The sequence below is a fragment of the Paralichthys olivaceus genome, chromosome 2, assembly GCF_024713975.1.
Source record: "Paralichthys olivaceus isolate ysfri-2021 chromosome 2, ASM2471397v2, whole genome shotgun sequence".
NCBI classification, from domain to species: Eukaryota; Metazoa; Chordata; class Actinopteri; order Pleuronectiformes; family Paralichthyidae; genus Paralichthys; species Paralichthys olivaceus.
Genome location: NC_091094.1, coordinates 15,613,570 through 15,633,780, shown reverse-complemented (window position 1 = coordinate 15,633,780; position 20,211 = coordinate 15,613,570). Strand labels below are relative to the sequence as shown.

Here is a 20,211-nt window from a genome sequence, read left to right as displayed (position 1 = left end):
CATTACTCCTCCTCATTTAGTTGTTGATCCTTTAATAGCTTTAATATTCATAGTTTTCTAATGACATAGTATATTAAGATATTGACATGTTTCATGAATGTTTTTGTGAACACAAGCAATGGAAATAAAGTTCTCAGAAAACATTACCAGCTGATTGTCTGATGTTAGTCTGTTAAAACACGGCACAAACAGTGTTTTTGGTGGAGACATTTTATGCATTAAAAAACTTAAAACTATTTATTTTGTTACCTCTGCCAGGGAGGTCAGTTTTCATCTGTGTTTGTCTGTCAGTCAGTGAGCTGTATTACACAAAATATACTGTAGATTAAATTAGTACATTTTGAGATCTGGCGTAAGGGGTTTATTTTGTTTCACATTTTAACATGTGAGACAGTATTTTTCAACATATTCTTTTATTCCTCACAGAATAATTCATAGATCTAGATTTTTTTAAAAATCAGGCATGTTTAGGGGACTGAAATGTATGAGTCTGTGCAATTTTGAGCCAAATAAAAACCTTTTTTTCAGAGAACTGTTGGGTCTTAATCAGTCTAAACCATAGGAAGACAACATATGCTGTTGACAACATGTAATAACAGACCAAATCTATTTATCCCAGCTTACCTGTCGGCAGGGATGGGCCTAATCATTTGTGTTGGAGGTGTAAACATAGATATTTGTCTCGGATGGGACGTGTGTGGGGACAACAGGAATGTGGAGATGGAGGGTGAGGCAGCTCCTGTGGTTTAAACCCATAACTGACTGTGATACACAAACTCCTGTAATCCTGAATGAAGAAGGAGAGAGATATTGTTTGGGTTAATGCTCTGTTGTCAGTGAAATCTGAACGGAATATCTTCACTGAATCTACAGCCTGTGAAGTGTGCAGACTGCTGCTGGAGCTCCTCGTCCCCTCTGAACAGCTGCACAGTTTACCAGCAGACAGGTTGGCCTCGGATCAACTGGCTGCTCTTGTACTCCTCATTCTTCAGAGGTGGATCATCGTAGCCACAGGGATGACTCATGCTCCGGGCTGAGTTAAAAACTGTCGGGGGCGCTCACAGAGCAAATAGAGTCTGCTGTGGGACTCTGGTGAGCACTTCTCCAGCCCTGGATATCTGGGTCAGAAGCTGTTGATAAAAACTTGAAGATGGACTACACAGGGCTGCTGCTGCTGCTGCTGCTCAACCTCAGTGGGGCATTCAGTGCTGTGGTGCAGTGGAAAGAGTTGAATGAAGCAGAGGTAGGATGCACCTACATTCAAGAGATGCTTTATCTAACCAGCATATTACACTTGACATTTTATATAGTAACAATACGTGAGAGCTTTATTTTCTGCTTGTACATTTACAGGCCTATTTGAGGCAGTATGGTTACCTGGACGACTCTGCTGACCCACAGGACCCTCGTTACCTGGAAGACATCATCAGTGCTCTCAGGTAACACGCACAGGTTTATACTTGATACTCAGATCTACCTGAGACAATACTCCCACGCTCTGACACAGAGGAGGCGGCTGGATTTTTTCAGTGTGCAGATGTTCAGTCTCCTCTTGTGTGTAGTGTCCTCCAGAGGGTGAACGATCTGCCACCTACTGGAGAATTGGATGAAGCCACGGTGGACTTGATGAAACAGCCCCGCTGCGGCCTGGACGACCCCTTCAATAAGAAGTTTCACAGATACAGAGTGATGGGTGGGTCGGAGCATCTGTGCTTATAACATTTATTTCTCTTTAATGATTTCACAAATGTGGCTTTTTAAGAAAAAAACAGCTGTTAACAAATCCTTTTTGTGTCCATTCATTGGACTGAAACTGTGATCAAGTAGATAATTAAATTACTGTGAAGCTCGTTATAGATTCACCTCTTAAATATCCCAGTTGACTTCAGTGAACAGTTTTAACTTTGACAACTACGTGGCAAGTTGTCATAAACTGGAAATGACTGAATCAGCAACATCTGCACTGTAAAGTTGATACACACAGGTTTATGACTATTTTCACACTTGCAACATAGATTGTATCTCTGAAGACCTCATGTATCATCTTAAGTTTAACCAGTGGTTATTTAAAGTGTAAATATAACATAAATAAGTGGCTCTCAGTAGAGCACATATCTCCACCTAGCCCCCCCCCTAAAAACAACGCACATACACCGGATAGAGCTCAGAATTAATTGGGTTGTTTCTTGGCCCATGTCTCATCCTACCATCAAGTTTCATGGAGATCTGTTCAGTAGTTTTTCCTGCTGACAATCAAGCTCAGCAACAGACAGCAGCGAGGGCATAAGCTCTTTGGAGATAACGACTTAGAAACTACAAGATAAAGTGATTCAGTTTCTGTTCATTCTGTCAGCTCTCAACAGACCAACTGATTTTCTCTGTATTATATATAGAATTTAAGAAAAAACTGCAAACACTCCATGTCATCAGTAGTCATTTGTGGTTGTCTACCATTTCTCTCTGACATTACCGCTGGGGTTGGTGGTGTTTTAAAACCCTACACATATCGTAAAAACAAATCTGAGATCAGGAGAGTTTCAAGGGCCCTGGGCAAAACGGACCTTTGGGCCTAAAATCGAAACCTGAACACAACACAAGACACCAAACCACATCGTTCTAATCTCTGAAATACATCTTTTAGTATTGAAATTACAAAGTGCAGCCTGTGCACACACATGTAAACAATAGTTAAGTAGTAAAGTTCAAGTGGTCAAAGGATTTAAACTGGTCCTATTTCTGACTGTGATACATTGTGATGGAAGTATAGTACGGTTGTATGTTGTAGAAAAATTGTGGAAACAAACACAAACAAAACATGTTTGGATTGGAAGCAATAAGCTTGACTGGATGCTCTTTCTCAGGGAGCAGCGCTAATATTTAGATATCTGATTGATTCCTTTTAGTTCCGTAGCTTCATAATGAAAACACTTTGTATGGACGTGAAGTCTCGTCTCAAAACTGTTGTCTGGTGTCGAGATTCATAAAAAGCTTCCTCTCTTTCAGGTCGTTGGAAGAAGAGGAGTCTGACCTACCGCATCTACAACTACACACCTGACATGAAGAAGGCCGAGGTCAAGGCAGCCATTCGCTCTGCCTTCAACTACTGGACTGACGTGACTGTATTGACCTTCAGAGAGGTCGACTATGGCCGAGCGGACATAAAGATCTCCTTCCATAAGAATGATGGCTACTGCGCTGTCCCGTTTGATGGCCGAGGTGAGCGCTCTCCATAAGCAAAGTTTTTCCTGTCACTTGGCCTCAGACACACTGACACACTGGGTTTATCTGTTCCACCTGCAGGTCACGTCCTGGCCCACGCTGAGTCACCAGAGTCTGGTATTGTTCATTTTGATGAAGATGAGTTCTGGACAGAGAGATCATATTATGGCACTAATCTGCGTATTGTGGCGGCCCATGAAATCGGCCACGCCCTCGGCTTGGGTCACTCCCAATTCAGAGGCGCTCTGATGGCACCGGTCTACTCTGGTTACCGTGCCAACTTCAGGCTTCATTCAGATGATGTGAGAGGAATCCAGGCACTGTATGGTGAGTGTGTTTCAAGATGATGGTGTGAAGACTGAAGAAGAACTATTGAAATAAAATGTAAGAAGAAATAAAATACTATAAATAGTTTCAACCATATCAATAATTAAAATTAAAAAAAGAATGGTGAGTCTCAAGAAGAGATCTAAAAGAAGATACTGACTTTACCTGCCTGAGATTGCAGAGAGCGGGTTCCACAGTTGAGGGACCCGAGCAGCATAAGCCCAGTTACGGCCCCTGCTGGAGGATCTCATGCATCTATCACAGATGTAGGCCGGAGCCACACTTGGTTGGAGTCTATGGATGCAGCTGTTGACCTCCAGATATAACAGCATAGGTTGTCCTAAACCTCCTCATGAGGCTTTCGCTGTCAAGAAATTTTAATAGATATGTTCACAGTAGTTTGGACACAGTGACGGCATCACACAGTTTGTCCACTGACAAGTTGTTTTTTTCTGCTCAGTGTGTATCCCGGTAATCTTTTAATGAACTGTAAAGGTTAGAAATGTAAAACTCAAATATTTACATATGAAAAAGAACACATTGAATTAGAAATTTGAATTATTCAAACATTACCTTTAATTAAAAGACATTTTGTACCACATGTCTGACCGTTTGAACTGAACCAACAAACATTGGTTGAGGAGTTTTCAAATGACAAAACATGGTAAGCATGCGTTCATCATATAACTTGTATATTCTCTGTTTTCTAGGTAAACGCGTAGACAGCACTCTGGCCAGTCCAACGACCCCTGAGAGTGTGTTTCCCACAGAAAGCAGCCATGAAACCTTCAACATCCCTGACCCCTGCACCGCCACACTGGACGCCATCATGTTAGGTGAGTTACAGAGGAGAGGAGGAGGAAGAGGAGGAGGAAGAGGAGGAGGAGAGGCCTGTGATGCCTGCATCACGAATAATAATGTATGAGCTCAAAGAGACTGAATCAGTGGGAGGTGGCCGGTGCATCATTTCTAAAATTCCTCTTCCTCATTTTCTCAATGGGGATTTTTCTGACTTCATGTTCATTAAGACGTGTCACAAAAAGAATGAAGATCTCACTGTATATTTCCATCAGGTCCTTGGAGTAAAACCTTTGCTTTCAGCGGTGACTATATATGGACGATCTCTGACCTTGGACACAACACACCGATCAGAATTGACAGGCTGTGGAAGGAGCTCCCTGGAAACCTGAACGCTGCTGTGCACTCACCAAGAACCAACAAGACGTACTTTTTTAAAGGTACAGTTGTTTCCCTGTACAACTACTAATATTACATTCAGTTCTCCAGCCTGTGTAAATGATAGACTGTTTCTGGTCACAGGGAATAAAGTGTGGAAGTACACCAGGTTCCTGCTGGACTATGGCTACCCTAAAGAGGTGAAACGGATTCCTCCTAACATCGACGCAGCCTTATTCCTGGAGAAGAACAAGAAGCTGATCTTTATTAAGGTATCTATGATGAAGCTATGAGTCATTGAATCCATGTTCTTGCAAAAAAAAACCTCTTTTCTTATTTCCTAACTTTGGTATCGGCCTGTTCAGGGCTCGGAGCACTGGCAGTGGGATGAGCTAAAGTTCAACAACTTAAGTCTGTACCCCAAACCGCTCTCCATGCTCTTCACCGGTGTGCCGTCCAACGTGGACGCAGCCTTCACCTGGACCAACGGAAAGATCTTCTTCTTCAAAGGGGACAATTACTGGCGAGTGAGTGATATGCTGAGAGTCGACAGAGGATACCCACTGAGCAAGAAGGCGCGCTGGATGAGATGCTAGGAGTTGACCATCAGGGGGCAACAGGCACTAAGAGGTCTACAGCAGGGGTGCTGGTTCCACTCCAGGGGCATTGACATGACCATGCAACCTCAACAGCAGTGATTCATTGTGAAATATTGTCTAACTAGAAAAAAAGCAAGGGAAAAGGAATTATTTTTATCACTGGTTCTAATTACAAACTTCTCCTTCCCTCCGAAGCAGGCAGATTTTTTTTGCGAGGCTTAATTCTTGAGCACAAATGTGTTTCTGTGACTGAGAATGATGTAAGTCCATCCACGATCTCAGGGAGAAATCAAGAGGCCTTCTGTCTCTCTCTCTGACATGTGTTGGATTATGTGTCTCAATAGTTTCAGTAAGATGTAATACGATGATGGGAGTGTTCACATTTCTGTTCAGGCTTTAACTTTTTTGTCAAACCAGCTTCTTGAATAAATGTTCAGAGCTCTTCTGCTTTACTAAACACTTCCACTATAATCTCATGAATCACACTGAGAAATCATGTGGATCTGTGTGCAGCTTTGTCCTAAAGGAGAAATCAATCATTTTTAAACAAGACGTTAAGTCAGCAGTTAAACGATCTTTCTGAAAGCAATGAGCTCGTCGCCACAAACGTGGCTACACATTGCCAGTAAAAAGGATGGAGGAATATGTTCATAATGATGAAAGGCCGGTCTGTCCTGCATTGTTTGTCTGCTAAAAAAAAAACCTTTGGTCGCGCCATGGCAACCCCAACCAATTGCAGAGTAGGAAATCCTCCTCATGACCTCTTTATTGCCGAAAGTAGAGCCAGTAACGTGCCAGTGTTGCTAAGAGCCCGAGGAGACAAACAGTGCAACTGAGGCGACAAGTGAAAACGTATTTTCTTTTCTTTTTTATCAAACACATTTATTTCTCTTTGAAATTTCTATCAACAGGTATGTACAGATTCAGGTAACAAGTGCGTTGTCCCTGCAAAAAAGAAATTTAAACAAAGAAAAAGTGGATAATTGTTTTAAAAATCTACAATTAACAACAAACATGCTTTGTTTTTTTAATATCTTTTTGTCAACACTACCAGGTAGTTGGCCATAACATAAAATAAATTATAAAACATTTACTCCACAAGTGACAGTCTAACGTATTCACCTACTGTATCCTGACTGGAGCTACACTGCAAAAACAGAACAGAGGAGGGTCACAGAATTCTTAGAGTGCTGCTAGAAAACGTTCTTGCTAAAGTCTCGTGCAAAGAGCTTTCAAATACCGACAGTTATTTCTTGCATTTAGTTTTTGCTTCACGTCATAGTTGCGGCCACACGTCATCTACAAGAACTAACTCAACACACTTCATCTAAAAAAAGAAAATCATAAATCCATATGACCACAGAGTTAAACAGAAAGGCATATCATAACACAACACTTCATGGCAATAACTCTTTAAGTACAGTACATGTAATGTCAAATAAACTGCTTTGTCATATTCACTACCAAAACAGATAGACACCTGCTTTTGAGGCTCGTACTTGCTGTTATGTATTTAATACACGATGGAAGGAAATGGAGGACCTTGCTTTACTTTGTTAGTGTCTGTTTATGAAGTTTCTCTGAGAAACACAGTGGTTGTAGCGTTCACCAAGCAGGAGCTTGACACTTCCTCTTTTCTCAAATAAAAAGCAGCATTTGTTTTCACCGACACACTGATGAGGAGAAAATCCATCCTCACTCCAGATCAGTTTGAAAAACACCCTCAGCGGAGTGGAGTAGTTTATAGCTTCTACTCTACGTTAGTGAGACACTGCTGAAGAACCGGAGTGCATTAAGTAGTCCCTTCGTATCTCTGTGCTGCTCACACCCTGACGACTGGGGTTGTAGCTGTGAGGGGCACAGTGGAGCCGGTGTCGTACTCCAAGTCGATCATGGTGTGGTTGGCAGTTCCCAGGCTGCTAAGGGAAGTGCCTGTGCCCATTTGTCTGTCTCGAAGACTTTGCAGGTAACTCTGAGGGCAAGAACAAAACAGGGAGAGATGAGTGAGGTGCACAAAAATACTCGCAACTTAACCAAGAAACAAGCCTGTCTTTTTTTATTGTACTACTCTGGTCTTCCTAGTAAGCATAATAATTATCAGCAACTACAGCACACGCCATTCTGGGTGACACTGACCGGTGCCAGTAGATCCCCAGCGTAACGTTTCACTGGGGTGGGTTTACGACGGTATGTGCCTTCCTGCCCACCTGCCTGCTGTCGCTTCTTGGCGTCCTTCTCCCGAATCCGCATCAGCTGGACTCTCTTCTGCCGTCGACTGATTACAACTAAGAGGAAAGAGAAAATAAAAAGCCATGAAATAAAGTATATTTGTAAAATCCTGACTAAAATGTCTGGGCCATCTAGTCCGTACTGCTAAAATATCTGAGTCTCGTTGAAGTATTAAAGTTCTTAATTAATTAAAGGACCACAAAGCTAAAATTCTTCCATTTATTTTTTATAACAGGAAGATTTTGTGACTTGAAAATTCTCTCAAATTAAAATGAAATGGCTGCAGGTTAATTTTAGCCTTCAAGGTCACTTTTCAATCGATCTTATGTAGTTGAAGACAGAGCGGCAATGTGGCACAAATTTTTCCCAAGTATCTGTTTTCTCTTATACATCTATGAGTTTGTTTTTGTCCGTTTTTGATGGTTTATTCTTTAGTTAGCTTGAGGGGAAGACAAGTTTGTGAGACAGGGTGTTTTTTTACCCTTTAATATAAATCCCCTTTTTTGCAGAAATCCCTGGGAAAACATGCTTTAAAAAAAAGAATGAATGCTTAATAAATATGTCTTGGCTCTTGAGCACATTCTTATGTGTGATTCTCAGAGGTTTGATAAATACAGACCATGACCCAACTCAGAGCATCATTATATTTCATCCTCACCCTCAGTGTGTGAGAAGCTGTCATCCGTCAGTTTCCACTGGACCAGTACTCCTATGAGGCTGAGGGCGGGCCAGATACCCATAATGACCCAGCTGTACCAGCAGAGAGGTGGTCCGGGCGTGAGGCGCAGGCACTCGTACACGTGTGTGCCGAGTGCCAGCATCTCCACAAAGTAATCAGCACACACTGTCATGATCGCTGCCCCGAACACGGCTGTGGAAAGCATGGTGAAGAATTTTTGCCACTGCAGCGTCAGCACGGCAAACAGCATGCCTGTTCCCAGGAGAGTACCCAGCGGCACCCAGACTGTGGTCGGGGTGTAGAACTGTTGAGTGACCAGCAGAGCGGCGAGGGCCAGGAGGAGACCCAGTAGCAGGCCAGTCATGAAGAGGCCGACACTGCGCACCAGCATCGTTACCAGGCCGCACAGCAGGCCGATACCGAGGCCGATACCGGCGCTGGCCTCTACGCTCAGCTGGGTGTCCAGAACGTGTTCCTTGTGGCAAAGCAAGAAAATGATGACGGAGCCGAACATCAGGCCCGACAGGAACATGACAGCCTTGAAACAGCGGTAACCTAGAGGAGGAGACATAGGAGAGATTTACAATGAAAAACTGAGAGTTGAAAGGAACAGGACAAAAAGCAAGCACCATATTACATAACCATAATATAAATCTATCAGCATGTATGCTGTGACTGTGTTATGTCATCCTGTGTTTCAGCTTGCTTGATGTCAAGGCCTGAGAGAGGGCAGGGAGCCTCACCGAAGAAGCAGTAGATGATGCCAAACAGGCAACACATGGAGCAGATGACGGCAGGGATGACATCATACTTCCTCTCTATCTCCAAGCTACAGGTGTCGACCTCGGTTATGCCTGCCCCCGCCCCTTCAGGGCTCAGCCCGGTGGGATCTGCCATTCTGACTGAAAGTGGAAGGTCGTGGGGCTGGCGGAGGTTTGGGACAAGGGTAGAACTTCTGGTGGCGTTATCTTAGGTCCATCTGATCAGGTTTGGTGACTGTAAGAGAAGAATAAACTGTTGATTAATTAAAGATCTGAAAATGTGTCTGAATCTCAGTCGAGTTAAAAACATAATTGAGTTTTATATTGAAGAACTCAAGTACTCTAGAGGTACAGACAGGGTGTGAAATCTTCAGGGTCAACTGAGACTTCTTCCTCTCCTTCTCTGTATGTGCAGCTGTCACAAACTCAACACACAACACTATGCAAGTCAGCACAACCCTGTATTTCTGGGCACATACACAAGCAGCTCATTCACTCACTATAATCCATGTGCCAGGACCCCATCTGGCTCTGCTTCCTCTCGGACATGCAGGGGTCGTGAACTCGGACAGTCGTGAAGAAGCAATCACCTGACGAGAACTTTTTAGCTTCACAGATCTTGATTTTTCTTTGGATCTACACACACTGGTAATTATCACTTCCCTAAATGTGCCCTACTTGAATTGTGAAATGAGAGAAAACAATGAACATGTTGAGAAACACCCTATCCTTTCTTAGAATATTAAAGAAAGAGATAAGAAAGTAAAAGTGATCCACACCAAAATGTACTGGGTTCTTTCCTGACCCATACCACATCCTTCCACCAGTTTCATGTTGATATGTCCGGTAGTTTCTGCATAATTTTGTGAACTAACAAACAAACTAGCAAACAAAGGAACACAGTTTAACTGTCCTGTTAGAATTACATGGAAAGGGAACAACGTGTTTCCTGTAAGTAATTTGGAATCTTTATTTTTATAACTGTAATGGTGCTTGGCCACTTTTACTTAATACTTATTGTAAAGACACAAACGTACTGTAGGGTCAATTGATGATAATAACTAGTGGACAAAACGACTGCCCTGTTAAAACCATCTAGCGCTCTTGAAAAATGACATATGGTATTTAAGCTGGCAGGCCTGCAGAGAGCCACAGCGCGCTGCAGCGGGGCTCACGGCTTATGGGTGGACTGCTCTTTGTGAGAATGCTGGCGGGCCTCGTGCATGATCTCACCACAGTTGAGATCCGATTACAGCTAACTCACGTTTTCTACTCGAGACAAACAGTCAGGAACACGCGGTCCTGCCTTCGCGTTTCACCAGATATTTATTTTTCCTCTTCCACCTCTCCTTCTTCACCTGAACCTTTTCCCACATTGAATCTGTTTTTTTACTCCAGTGCTGAAATGTGACACTTTTTTGAGACACAAAGCTGTGTAGGTTTTCTGTTCTGCCTAAGGATGACTTGACTTGGAAAAAATGAAAGCTCATTGGAAAGTTTTGTCTTTTTTAGTCACTCAAAGTTCTTCTGGTACCTATTTCTCTGTCGTTGTTTTCTATTACTGACGACTTCAATGTCTCATCTCCTTACTGAAAGAGAACTTTGGGGGGAAAATGCTCACGTTAATCTGGAGACTTTTGTCTGGAGTCTTATATTACACAGCTGATATGGGTTGAATACATGCAAATATAGCTTAAGATAATATGTATAAAAGCCAAAATAATGAGTACTTGATTAACAGAAAATAATGTTTCATATGTTTTGGTTGCAGGTTGGGGTTTATTTGATTTTTGTGAGTTGGACAGATAAACATAAAATCAGGATTCTAGTAAATAACAATGGACATTTTTTATTTTTATTTTTTTATAAATAAAGTCACTTGGACTTAAATGAGAAATGGTTGGCAGATTAACTCACAATGAAGGAAACTGTTATAGTGCTGCACGATTATGTAAAACATTTGGGTGTGGTGATGTATACAGCTGAACCACATGATGTCATGTTATCATAAAAGAGAACATTCACAGCAGTGACAAGTATTTGTTATTTTCACCACTTTAATTATAATAATAATAATAGTAATAATAATAATAATGGTTTGAATTTATATAGCACCTTTCACAGGACCCGAGGTTGCTTTACATATGTTTGTGACGACAAGACAGAAGAGAAAAGAAAAAAGTAATAATACAAAACAGGATCGAATTTAGCAGCAGGGTGGAGTGTTAACTGAGGCCAAAGGCCTTAGTGAAGAGGTGGTGCTTTCGAGAGATGCAGCGCTGCGTATTTTGGCAGGAAGGGAAACAACTTCATGTTTTCAATTGCAGCAAATGACTGAGAGGAAACAAAGTAAAAAGGTGAAGACATTGTTTTTGACTGAAGCAGCATTATGGAGAGAAAATAAAATCAGAATGGTCACATTACATGATCAACAATTGAAAAACAAGATTTTCAAACGCATACAATGATTTGTGCCTAACTTTGGGTACTCACAAATGCGTGCTCAAATCCACACACAAATACCAGGCAAATTGTGCTCTACAAATGCACACATATTATTTTGCAAACATATTTTTAATTTCAACTGCTACAATGTGATAATGTTTGCTTTCAAATAGCTCTCTGTGTGTACAAATGTCTAAAAACAGTTCTGAATTTTTTTGGTATCATTTACAGACTATTAAATGCATGTGCGTGGATTGCCTCATAGGCAAGGATCATCTTACACGTAGTGAGGATGTTTCAGACTCTTTTTCCGCTCTCCACTCCACACAGATTCACAAATACATGTTGCATTTAAGCGTTGGTGGAAAACTGGGATATGTGGGCTTCCGGTGTATCCGTGTGTAATTTCAAAGTATGAGACAGGCCCAAAATAATATCTAGCCATTCTAACAAAATAAGCAGCTACTGGAAAGATCTCTCTTTAGATTATAATCCTCAAATCAGCTCCAGTTTAAGAAGGAAAACTTACTAAAGGATACTATAAAATCAGTGGTTAACAAAAAGAGTTTGAATATGACGGCTGATCCGGTGTTTCCTGTGTGGAGTTTACACACCCCGTCAAAAATATGTGAGGGATACCTCTACATCCTAGGAAATTCGGGTTAAACTCTTTACTTCCGGTGTGAGGGTGTTTGTCTGTGCGTGTTGTGACAGACTGCACTTGCCTGGCCAAATAAGTGGGGGACTCTAGCCCCCTTGTAACCCTGAACAGGATAGGGGGTTTAGAAAAAAGTGACAGGAACTTCACTCCTGTGAACTTTTGTTTCCCTCTGGTTTGGGCGTCACTGTGATCTCACTATCCATGTTGGTGTTCCTCTCTTTGCTTCTACTGGACCACAAGTTTGTATGGACGTATTTTGGTCAGCTTATTGCATTTAGTTAAACCATGAGAATAAGTCAGCAACGCTAACAGGCAATCAAAAACAGGCCAGAAGAGCCAGACTGTGCCACTGGGTGCTGCTTTTTACCACATATCATTTGATAAATGTGATATTTGTTTAAAGCAGTTAGTGTGAAGTAGTTAATAATCCATCATTATTTTAACAGTAATTATGGACCTTCTCCTGCTTCTACATCTTCCTCATATTACCCCCTATGTGAGTCACAACGGTGTCCAATGACTAGCAGGCTTGGGAGTCTGTTGCTGTGGGAGAATGGAGCCATTATGGTGCAAAACAAAGACTCTGAGGCCCATGCTGTGACCTCTAGTGGCACTCAGAGGAAACTGGGCGGACGAAAAGGGGATCATATAAAGATGGCCGAGAGCACCAAGGAAACCAGTAAATCTCAACTGTTTGCTTTTAAGATGGGCTCGAAGTATTTGCCGTCAGGGAGCTGGTGAGTGATGGGAGGGAGGGGGTCCTAACTAGAAACAGAAATGTCTGTCTCAATGACTGAATTCTCTGGAGACAGAAAAATCCCCCTGAAACTTCCAAGCGGAGTTTTCTACAAGCTCAAGTTGCCTGGCAACAAATTCAATGCGAGTCAACAAGACTGTAAGAGTCTACAGTCATGCTAATAGGGCTGAACTTAAATAGACTAAATGGATGCTAGCATCAGCATGCTAACATGCTTACAGTGATAATGTGAACATGTGTAACATTGCAAATAATATTTATGGTAAATGGTCTGTATTTATAAAGTGCTTTTCTAGTCTTGATGACCACTCAAAGCACTTTACAGTGCAGAACTTTTGCAGTTCACAAACACATTCGTATAGTGCAGCTATGGGCAGCACTTTTTTCTATGAGGGGCCATTCAGGGTTCAGCATCTTGCCCAAGGACACTTCGGCATGCAGATGGGGAAAACTGGGATTGAACCGCTAACTTAAAGTGTCTGGCGGTTTATGCTGTTGTGGAAGCTTTGCAGCTCAGCTCGGCTCTGTCGCTCATGAGTCTCTTGTCTCTCTCCTGTGTCTTCCAGGTTTTACAATGGTTTCATTTCCAGCATTGAATAACTTGTCAAATGAGGAGGTTTCAACAAACGCCTGGACACTTAGCTGTAGCTATAGATAGCACCAGTATGGTAATATGCTCACAGGGCTAATGCTGATCTTTTGCAAGTAATATATGTTCACCATCTAAGTTTAGCATCTTAGCATGCTAATAGCTACATCAAGACATAAAGTACATCTACGGGTAGTTGGATTGTCAATATGGTTTTTCAGATTTCATCAGATTTGTGATTGAGTTCATTTCCAGCATTGACAAGCTTGAACAATTGAGGCTTGAAACATTAGGTCAATGAGAGGGTTACGACAAAGGCTGGAACAGTTCAAGAAAAAAGCTGATTGCTTTCCAGAAGCGAAGTTTATTCACATAGTACCTTTCACAGACACTAGTCCCAAAGCACTTCACAATCAAAGTGATAAAATCCAATAGAGTCACATGGAAATCAAATCAAATTTGACAGAGCAGCAGATAAAGCACAAAAGATATATGACATAAACATAAAATACAACATGCTACCTGCATTTATACAGGAACTGAGAGTAAATACACAATGAATATCAGCTTCAGATGAGCTATTAAAACATTTTGTTGCCCTCGAAACAAACCTGCCCAGGAGTATGTGACCCCTGAACAAACACTGTGTGGATCTGAGCAGCACAGGTTTGAGTGCTCAGCTGCTGAGGGACAGGCAGGGTCGGCTCCGAGTTCCCCACATAGACCACATAGTTAATTTGGGTGTGTTTAATCAAGGAGTGGGCGTGTGTGATCACAGCCTAGCATTCTGCAAGTGCTCCTCCGCCTTGACAGCCAGGACCAGCTGAGAAGCTGAAAATCTGCAGTTACAGCTGGACGCCGGACAACTTCACTTGGACGACTCTACCAAGAATGTGGGATGCATCCATGGTCTGCAGTTGCAGCCATTCATCATGTCACCTTCAGCTGCTTCATCTGAGCAGCTGAAAGACTGATCAAGTCAGGTCAGCTTCCTGTTCCTACAAAGCAGGAAGCTCAGGACCAGATGAGGAAGTGGAGCATCAGGTTTCAGCAGGAACTGACCTTTGTGTTTTTGACGCAGGACCAGAGTCGGAGCGTCAAACCCAAAGCTTCTTTTCAACTAATGACATCACATATTTCATCTGAGAAAATACTGTTGTGTTGATGTGACATACCAACCCTGCATAATAAGCAGCGCACCACATGATTGTCATTCTCCACTTTTTCCCCCAAGAGTTTAACTGCTTAGGTTTTGCGATTTATATTCATATACACTGGGTTTAAGATCCATGCAGCCATAATCAAACCAACATGACACTCAACAGGCTTACACACAAGTCACAATAAACAAATTGATAACTGACAAAATCTTCAGGCCCTGAACTCTACTGCCCAAAATGTCTCCTGTCAGTCACCGAATACACCACACCAGACATTCCTGTTGTTTCAGTTTATAGTGGCTGAGGCTCTAAAACCCTTCAGACCTTTTGTTGTTTAATCCAGATTTACATTTCAACACTTGCACATTTTTAATTGCTCGAAAATTAAACAAACACACCAAACTAGAGTTACACTCAGTAGAACACGTACCACCACCATGGCCCAACCGTCCCATGGAATTTAATCAAGAAGCACCGAGTTGCACACACTTAGATATCAGTTCCCTTCAAGTTTCGTTATAATCTGTTTACTTGTTTTGTATGATCTTGCTCACAAACAAACAAATCAACCAACAAACAGACAGTAGGGTGAAAACAAAAATAAATGAATAGAGCAACAAAACTATGCATGTCAATGGATATATATGTTCCCTTGCTTGGAAACCTGAGAGTGTGTGGCATAAGCAAACCAGCTGCTTTCTGTTGTTGTGCTGTACAAACAATGCAAAGACAACTAGGATAGATTTGCATACACAGACATGAGTCATAGAATGTGGCTTGAGTGATCCCAGGGTGTCCTTATGCATTGTGGGTGCATTCATAGCTTTAAACTTCTAGTTACATAACAAATGTGTCATTTTAGGTCATAGTATTAACAAAAACCTCATCTGCTTAATTCCCCCTGCTTGGCTCTTATATACCACTAACCCTCAAGGTCTATTCTCTTCTGTCAATTGTCTTGCCTGGGTATCACATGGACTTTTCCTAGTTACCAGCTGTTTAACCCAAAGCAGCAACTAGACTTCTAAACCAGACATGAACCTTCACATAATAACTTACAAGATATGACACAAATATGTGCACTGTGCTGTTGATCTGTCTTGAAGCAGTCTAAAGTCTCTTCATCATAATCCAAATATTTGTGACCACAGAGTCTCCAAAATTAAAGACTTCATGAAAAACAATTTCTGATATTTGCCTCCCAGAACTGATCCACTTCATTTAACAAATTTAATTTTGCACATGGCACAGTCGGGAGTTCCCAGTTTGGTCACTACGTAGTTATGAAATAAAATATATTATTATTCTGTCATATTTTCTGTCATATTGGCTGCACTCATTAGATTATTTAAGCCACACTGGTAACTGCCCAGGTCTTCAGTCTCTTGTCTTTAAGGACATAAAATGATCAGTCAAGTTTAACCCAATCTTCGCTCCAAATCAATTCCCATGTGGCTCCAGACCCTAATAATAGTCGGTGATTTATGGCAAAAGTTTAGTTGGTTCTATGTGACTTCTTTTTGCTCATAATCCTTCAATCTCATGCCTGCCGGACTTTAGTCTAAACAATAGAGGCCATTCAACTTAACTGCAAAGAGCTACTTATAGTGACATGAAAAAAGATCAGAAACACAATGAGGGGCCTTTAGAAGAGAGTCACATGTCAGTAACGCACGTGTGTATGCTATACATCACAGCTACACATGGTCATTAACATGGTGAAAACCCTACTAAGAAGTAATATTCATCCACCAAGTTAGCGCTCTGTGCTGCAGTAGGTTGGAGTTGAGATCCAGCAGAAGAGGAGGCAGAGCACAACATTTGCAGTAAGGCGGGGCAGTTCCACAACGCTCCATTAGGGTTTGTGGTAGAGAGCAACATTTAGTAGGCGGTGTGGTGAAGTCTGATGTCCATATGTTAGTGAGTACATGACAGTACAGCACTGTGTAAGGGATCATTTATGTTGCTGATGAACTGCATGTTGGCGCAGAGAAGCTAAATCTGCCCATCCAGCTAGCACTTTGTCTTTGAGCAAGACACCAACATGCTTATTATGTCCAGGCATGTTTTGACCTCCCCGTGAAGACGAGCCGGAATCAATTCAACAAGGACTCCTAATACTATTGAAGTGTTGAATTACTTTATTAAGCTGTTATCAAACTTCTGTTTTTATAGCAACACAGGGAGTTTACAAGTGTCCAGGAAACAGAGACTTTACCAAAAAAAAGATTTTTTTTTAACTTGAATTGTGATCATTTTAGGGGAGTAGGGACACACAGTGGTTGTTTAAAAATCCATGCAGTGCCCATATGTCTGCAGCTCTTCCATTGCAGCTCTATCATTTAGAGCAACCCTCTTTGTCAAATTCCAGTCTGCAATAATTGTACCTCCTACAGCGAATCTCACAAGCCTAAAATGTCCCATATGTCCGTCCTCTTCGAAGTGAACGCAAAACCCCCCTCATGTCATAACGATAACCAGTGGTTAGGGCCTATAAGTAGCCTATGGAAGGATGTTTCAAAATGACTGGTATCAGTTCTGTGTGGTTTCCATGTGACAATGGGGCTTTTCTTGCACCCAGGAGTCTCCGGATAATTCCCATTGCAGAGTCTAACACAAACTCTTGTTCTTCACATCAGTTCCCAGAGTAAGGCTATTTCTGTGACAATCACTGAAGCCACTAGTTTGGGTGGGTTACTTGTTAATTATATGTAACCTTTTAAATTCTCAAAGCTCTTACTTTAACTCAAAATGACCTCTGTATTACTTTCATAACCATAGACACAGGCAAGAAAGAAGTGAATAGCTAAAAGAGTCATGATCTTTCTCCGCAGCACAACAAAGAGATAAAATAGCTGGCACAATTTTCTGATTTTTTTAATACCCATGATGCACTTTCCAGTAAGACAAGAAAGCCAGAGATAAAGAGTATAGCAGGCTCCTTATTCGATAAACCACAGCAATGAATCTACTGGAGATTTTACAGTACAGCTCTTTGTTAACGCTGCTCTTATTCATAATGACATGGCCATAGCTCATCAGTATTTAGATTTATGGACAGATCAAGGGGCCCGAGCACATGGTCCGACAGAGCTGGAGGGTTAACCCAACAAAGCGGAATACTTCTGAAACAAACTCCGATTAATAACCAATACTCAAACAAGCGTCATTGTCAAAGTACATGTGCATCTGTGATGGCTTAGATCTTAAATATATAACATATGACAACAGAGTAGATGCTGACAATACTGAACACGATTCTGACATTGTTCTTCAACACACTCTGTATAATACTGAATGAATCCATTTGAAAGTACAGTAACCACAAAAAGCTGAAAGTAAAGATAGATTTTAATTTATATTTCCACAATGGGTTTGGAGTCAGCTGTAACTAATATGAAAGCATGTGTATTTAAACACAGAGCGAATCAATGCCTCCTTCTCTGTGAGGTCTGAAACCGTAGATCGAGAGGAGGCCGGCAAACACCTTAATTGAAAGAGTAAACCTTTGCCTATGGCTCTGTTGTCTTAAGGGGGAAAAAAAAGACTGTGTGTGTTTTCAGAAGAAAGCAGATGCTAACACAGCAATTACCCAAACTTCAAATTAAAGCTCGTCCTCATAAAATGGGAATTCCTGCCTCGCTGAGAGGATGAAGCTGTCTGCTCAACAGCACTCCCTAAATGGTGCTAAAGCGCTTCTGATTAAGTTTAGTGCTGTACGTTTTCTTGAATGTCATATTGTTTGTTTAAGTGTTTAATATCCTATTAAAACAAAACCTTGTGCTAATTAATAGGTACCATGCAGTGTAACTTTCATCAACCCCTGCTCTTCCTGCCTCCTCTTTTTTTTCCCAAGGCAGGGAAGGGTTTCCTTTCTAGCTTTTCAAAGGGGGCAAAACCATCTGGTGCAGGCTGACAGAGTAGGTCAAGTAGATTTTGGGTTGAGGGCAAGAGGAGGGGTTTACTGAGTCGCTGTAACTACAGACTGCCATGCCCCAGTACAGACAGGACCTGTAGGCTGTCATCATATTGTCCTGAAAAAGCCAAGAGGCACTCCCAGCCTGGATCACACAGCAGAACCACAGGGCCGGGGGCCTTTTGCACGCAAGCACTGGGCCATAGAGGAACAGTAAACGTCTGCTGCACACAATAAAGCATGTTTGTGTATGGCTTTTGAGGATGTGCAGACATAAAAGAAGGAAGAGACAACAACCTGTGGAGTCAGACAACAAATGATTGCAAGGACCATTTATCTTCTTTCTGTTTCTATGCAATCTGCTGCATAACTAAGCTGTTTTCCAGTGCTGATGAAAGCAGAGCACTGGAGGGTTTTGGTCTAAATGACTGGTTCAGTGCACAACAATAAAGCCCTGATTATCCTGCATCATTATGTCTTTGTCCTCAAAGGCTGAAGGATAAGTTGCATTATGTCCCTCAAGTGTAAAAAGCCTTAAAACTAAAAGTGGGTGAGCAGCCATTGAAGCAGTCTGCTCTGCCTATAGCTACGTGTTATTACAAACCGTGATCAGTCATCATCTGCTGGAGGAATCACTCAGCTATAATCAATCAATCAATCAATCAATCAATCTTTTTCACAGCAGCCATTTTGACATGAAATAGTCGGTTAATTAACGCTCTGTCTAATTAGACCACAACCTCATGCAACACCTGTGTTTACCTATTATTTCTTATCAAAATGGCTGCCGTGAAATGGGTCTATACTGTATACTGCTGATCAATGTCCAGGTTACATAAATAAAACTAAATAAAAACATATGAACAAATACTGGGGTTTGAACACACACACACACACACACACACACACACACACACACACACACAGAGAGAGAGAGAGAGAGAGAGAGACAGAGACACTTCTTTAAACTAGAAAGTGAAAAAGAGAAACTCACCGGGGAGCTCGTGCTGTGTTCGGCTGTTCGATCCTTGTCTCTCGCTCCTGTCAGACAGGAACAACTCTCCCCCCGACGACAAACACAAAAGCGGCGGCAGGGTACCCAGGAGAACCGGTTTTCTCCGTCTCCCTCGTTCCTTTTTTTTTTAAAGACTCACGGGAACTTAAGCGGCATCGCCCGGTTCCTCTCTCCCGCTCTGCCTCATGCGAATCACCCGATGGAAACGCGGAACTCGAAACTGTGAGACTCGGGTCAAACTTTGTAAGTGCTCCGGCTCCTCCGGGCTGTGACTCCACACTCCTCCACGAGTCTCTGGAAAATGTTACCGATCCTCCTCCTCCCTCCTTCCCTCACACACCTCCCCTCCTCTCTGCCTCTGGAAGCTGCATTTAAAAAACAAAGGAGGAAGAGTCCCCCTCTCTGCCTCCATCCAGTCGTCCGTTGGTCCGTTGGAAGGGCCGGCAGGGAGGGGTGGGGGACTGAGGGGCAGCAGAGACCGATGAGCCCCCCCTCCAAAGCTTTGAGCTGCTTTCAGACACTATGTTTCAGACATGTACTCAACTCTGGGGATTCTCCGCATTTTGTCAGTCTACGTGTGAACGCAAATGTCCTAGTGAGACAAGTTTCTGGAGACTTTCTCCACCTGGCCCCCGAGTATAAAGCAGAAATCGATTTGAGCTCTCAGCAGGAGATCTG

General features: G+C 42.2%; 2 protein-coding genes across 4 annotated transcripts; one reads left to right on the top strand and one right to left on the bottom strand.

Moving 5' to 3' along the window:
- The first annotated feature begins 974 nt into the window (after positions 1-974).
- mmp19 (matrix metallopeptidase 19) lies at positions 975-5,780 on the top strand. The gene is made up of 9 exons (XM_020086541.2): positions 975-1,243; positions 1,354-1,439; positions 1,563-1,693; positions 3,004-3,216; positions 3,301-3,546; positions 4,257-4,382; positions 4,620-4,784; positions 4,867-4,994; positions 5,088-5,780. Exons 1-9 carry the CDS (start codon positions 1,151-1,153, stop codon positions 5,316-5,318), a joined length of 1,419 nt encoding a protein of 472 aa, XP_019942100.2. The 5' UTR covers positions 975-1,150; the 3' UTR covers positions 5,319-5,780.
- Positions 5,781-6,176: 396 nt separating this feature from the next.
- On the bottom strand, positions 6,177-19,992 carry LOC109629388 (transmembrane protein 198-like). Of its 3 annotated transcripts, none has more exons than XM_020087114.2 (5): positions 19,513-19,992; positions 8,973-9,225; positions 8,209-8,784; positions 7,458-7,606; positions 6,177-7,293 (listed from the first exon to the last, which is right to left on the bottom strand). In XM_020087114.2, exons 2-5 carry the CDS (start codon positions 9,124-9,126, stop codon positions 7,144-7,146), a joined length of 1,029 nt encoding a protein of 342 aa, XP_019942673.2. In that variant the 5' UTR covers positions 9,127-9,225; positions 19,513-19,992; the 3' UTR covers positions 6,177-7,143. The 3 variants fall into 3 exon arrangements, with proteins under 3 accessions (XP_019942673.2, XP_019942675.2, XP_019942674.2); XM_020087116.2 differs by having other exon boundaries at positions 7,529-7,606; XM_020087115.2 differs by having other exon boundaries at positions 7,517-7,606; positions 19,513-19,828.
- Between the last annotated feature and the right edge of the window lie 219 nt (positions 19,993-20,211).

Coding starts and splice junctions, on each gene's coding strand:
- LOC109629388 (XM_020087114.2), bottom strand. CDS start 9,126: ATGGCAGATCCCACCGGGCTGAGCCCTGAAGGGGCGGGGGCAGGCATA. Junction 8,785..8,972: donor CATCATCTACTGCTTCTTCG/GTGAGGCTCCCT, acceptor CTCCTCCTCTAG/GTTACCGCTGTTTCAAGGCT. Junction 7,294..7,457: donor CTGGGGATCTACTGGCACCG/GTCAGTGTCACC, acceptor TCTTGCCCTCAG/AGTTACCTGCAAAGTCTTCG.
- mmp19 (XM_020086541.2), top strand. CDS start 1,151: ATGGACTACACAGGGCTGCTGCTGCTGCTGCTGCTCAACCTCAGTGGG. Junction 1,694..3,003: donor TCACAGATACAGAGTGATGG/GTGGGTCGGAGC, acceptor CCTCTCTTTCAG/GTCGTTGGAAGAAGAGGAGT. Junction 3,217..3,300: donor TGTCCCGTTTGATGGCCGAG/GTGAGCGCTCTC, acceptor TTCCACCTGCAG/GTCACGTCCTGGCCCACGCT.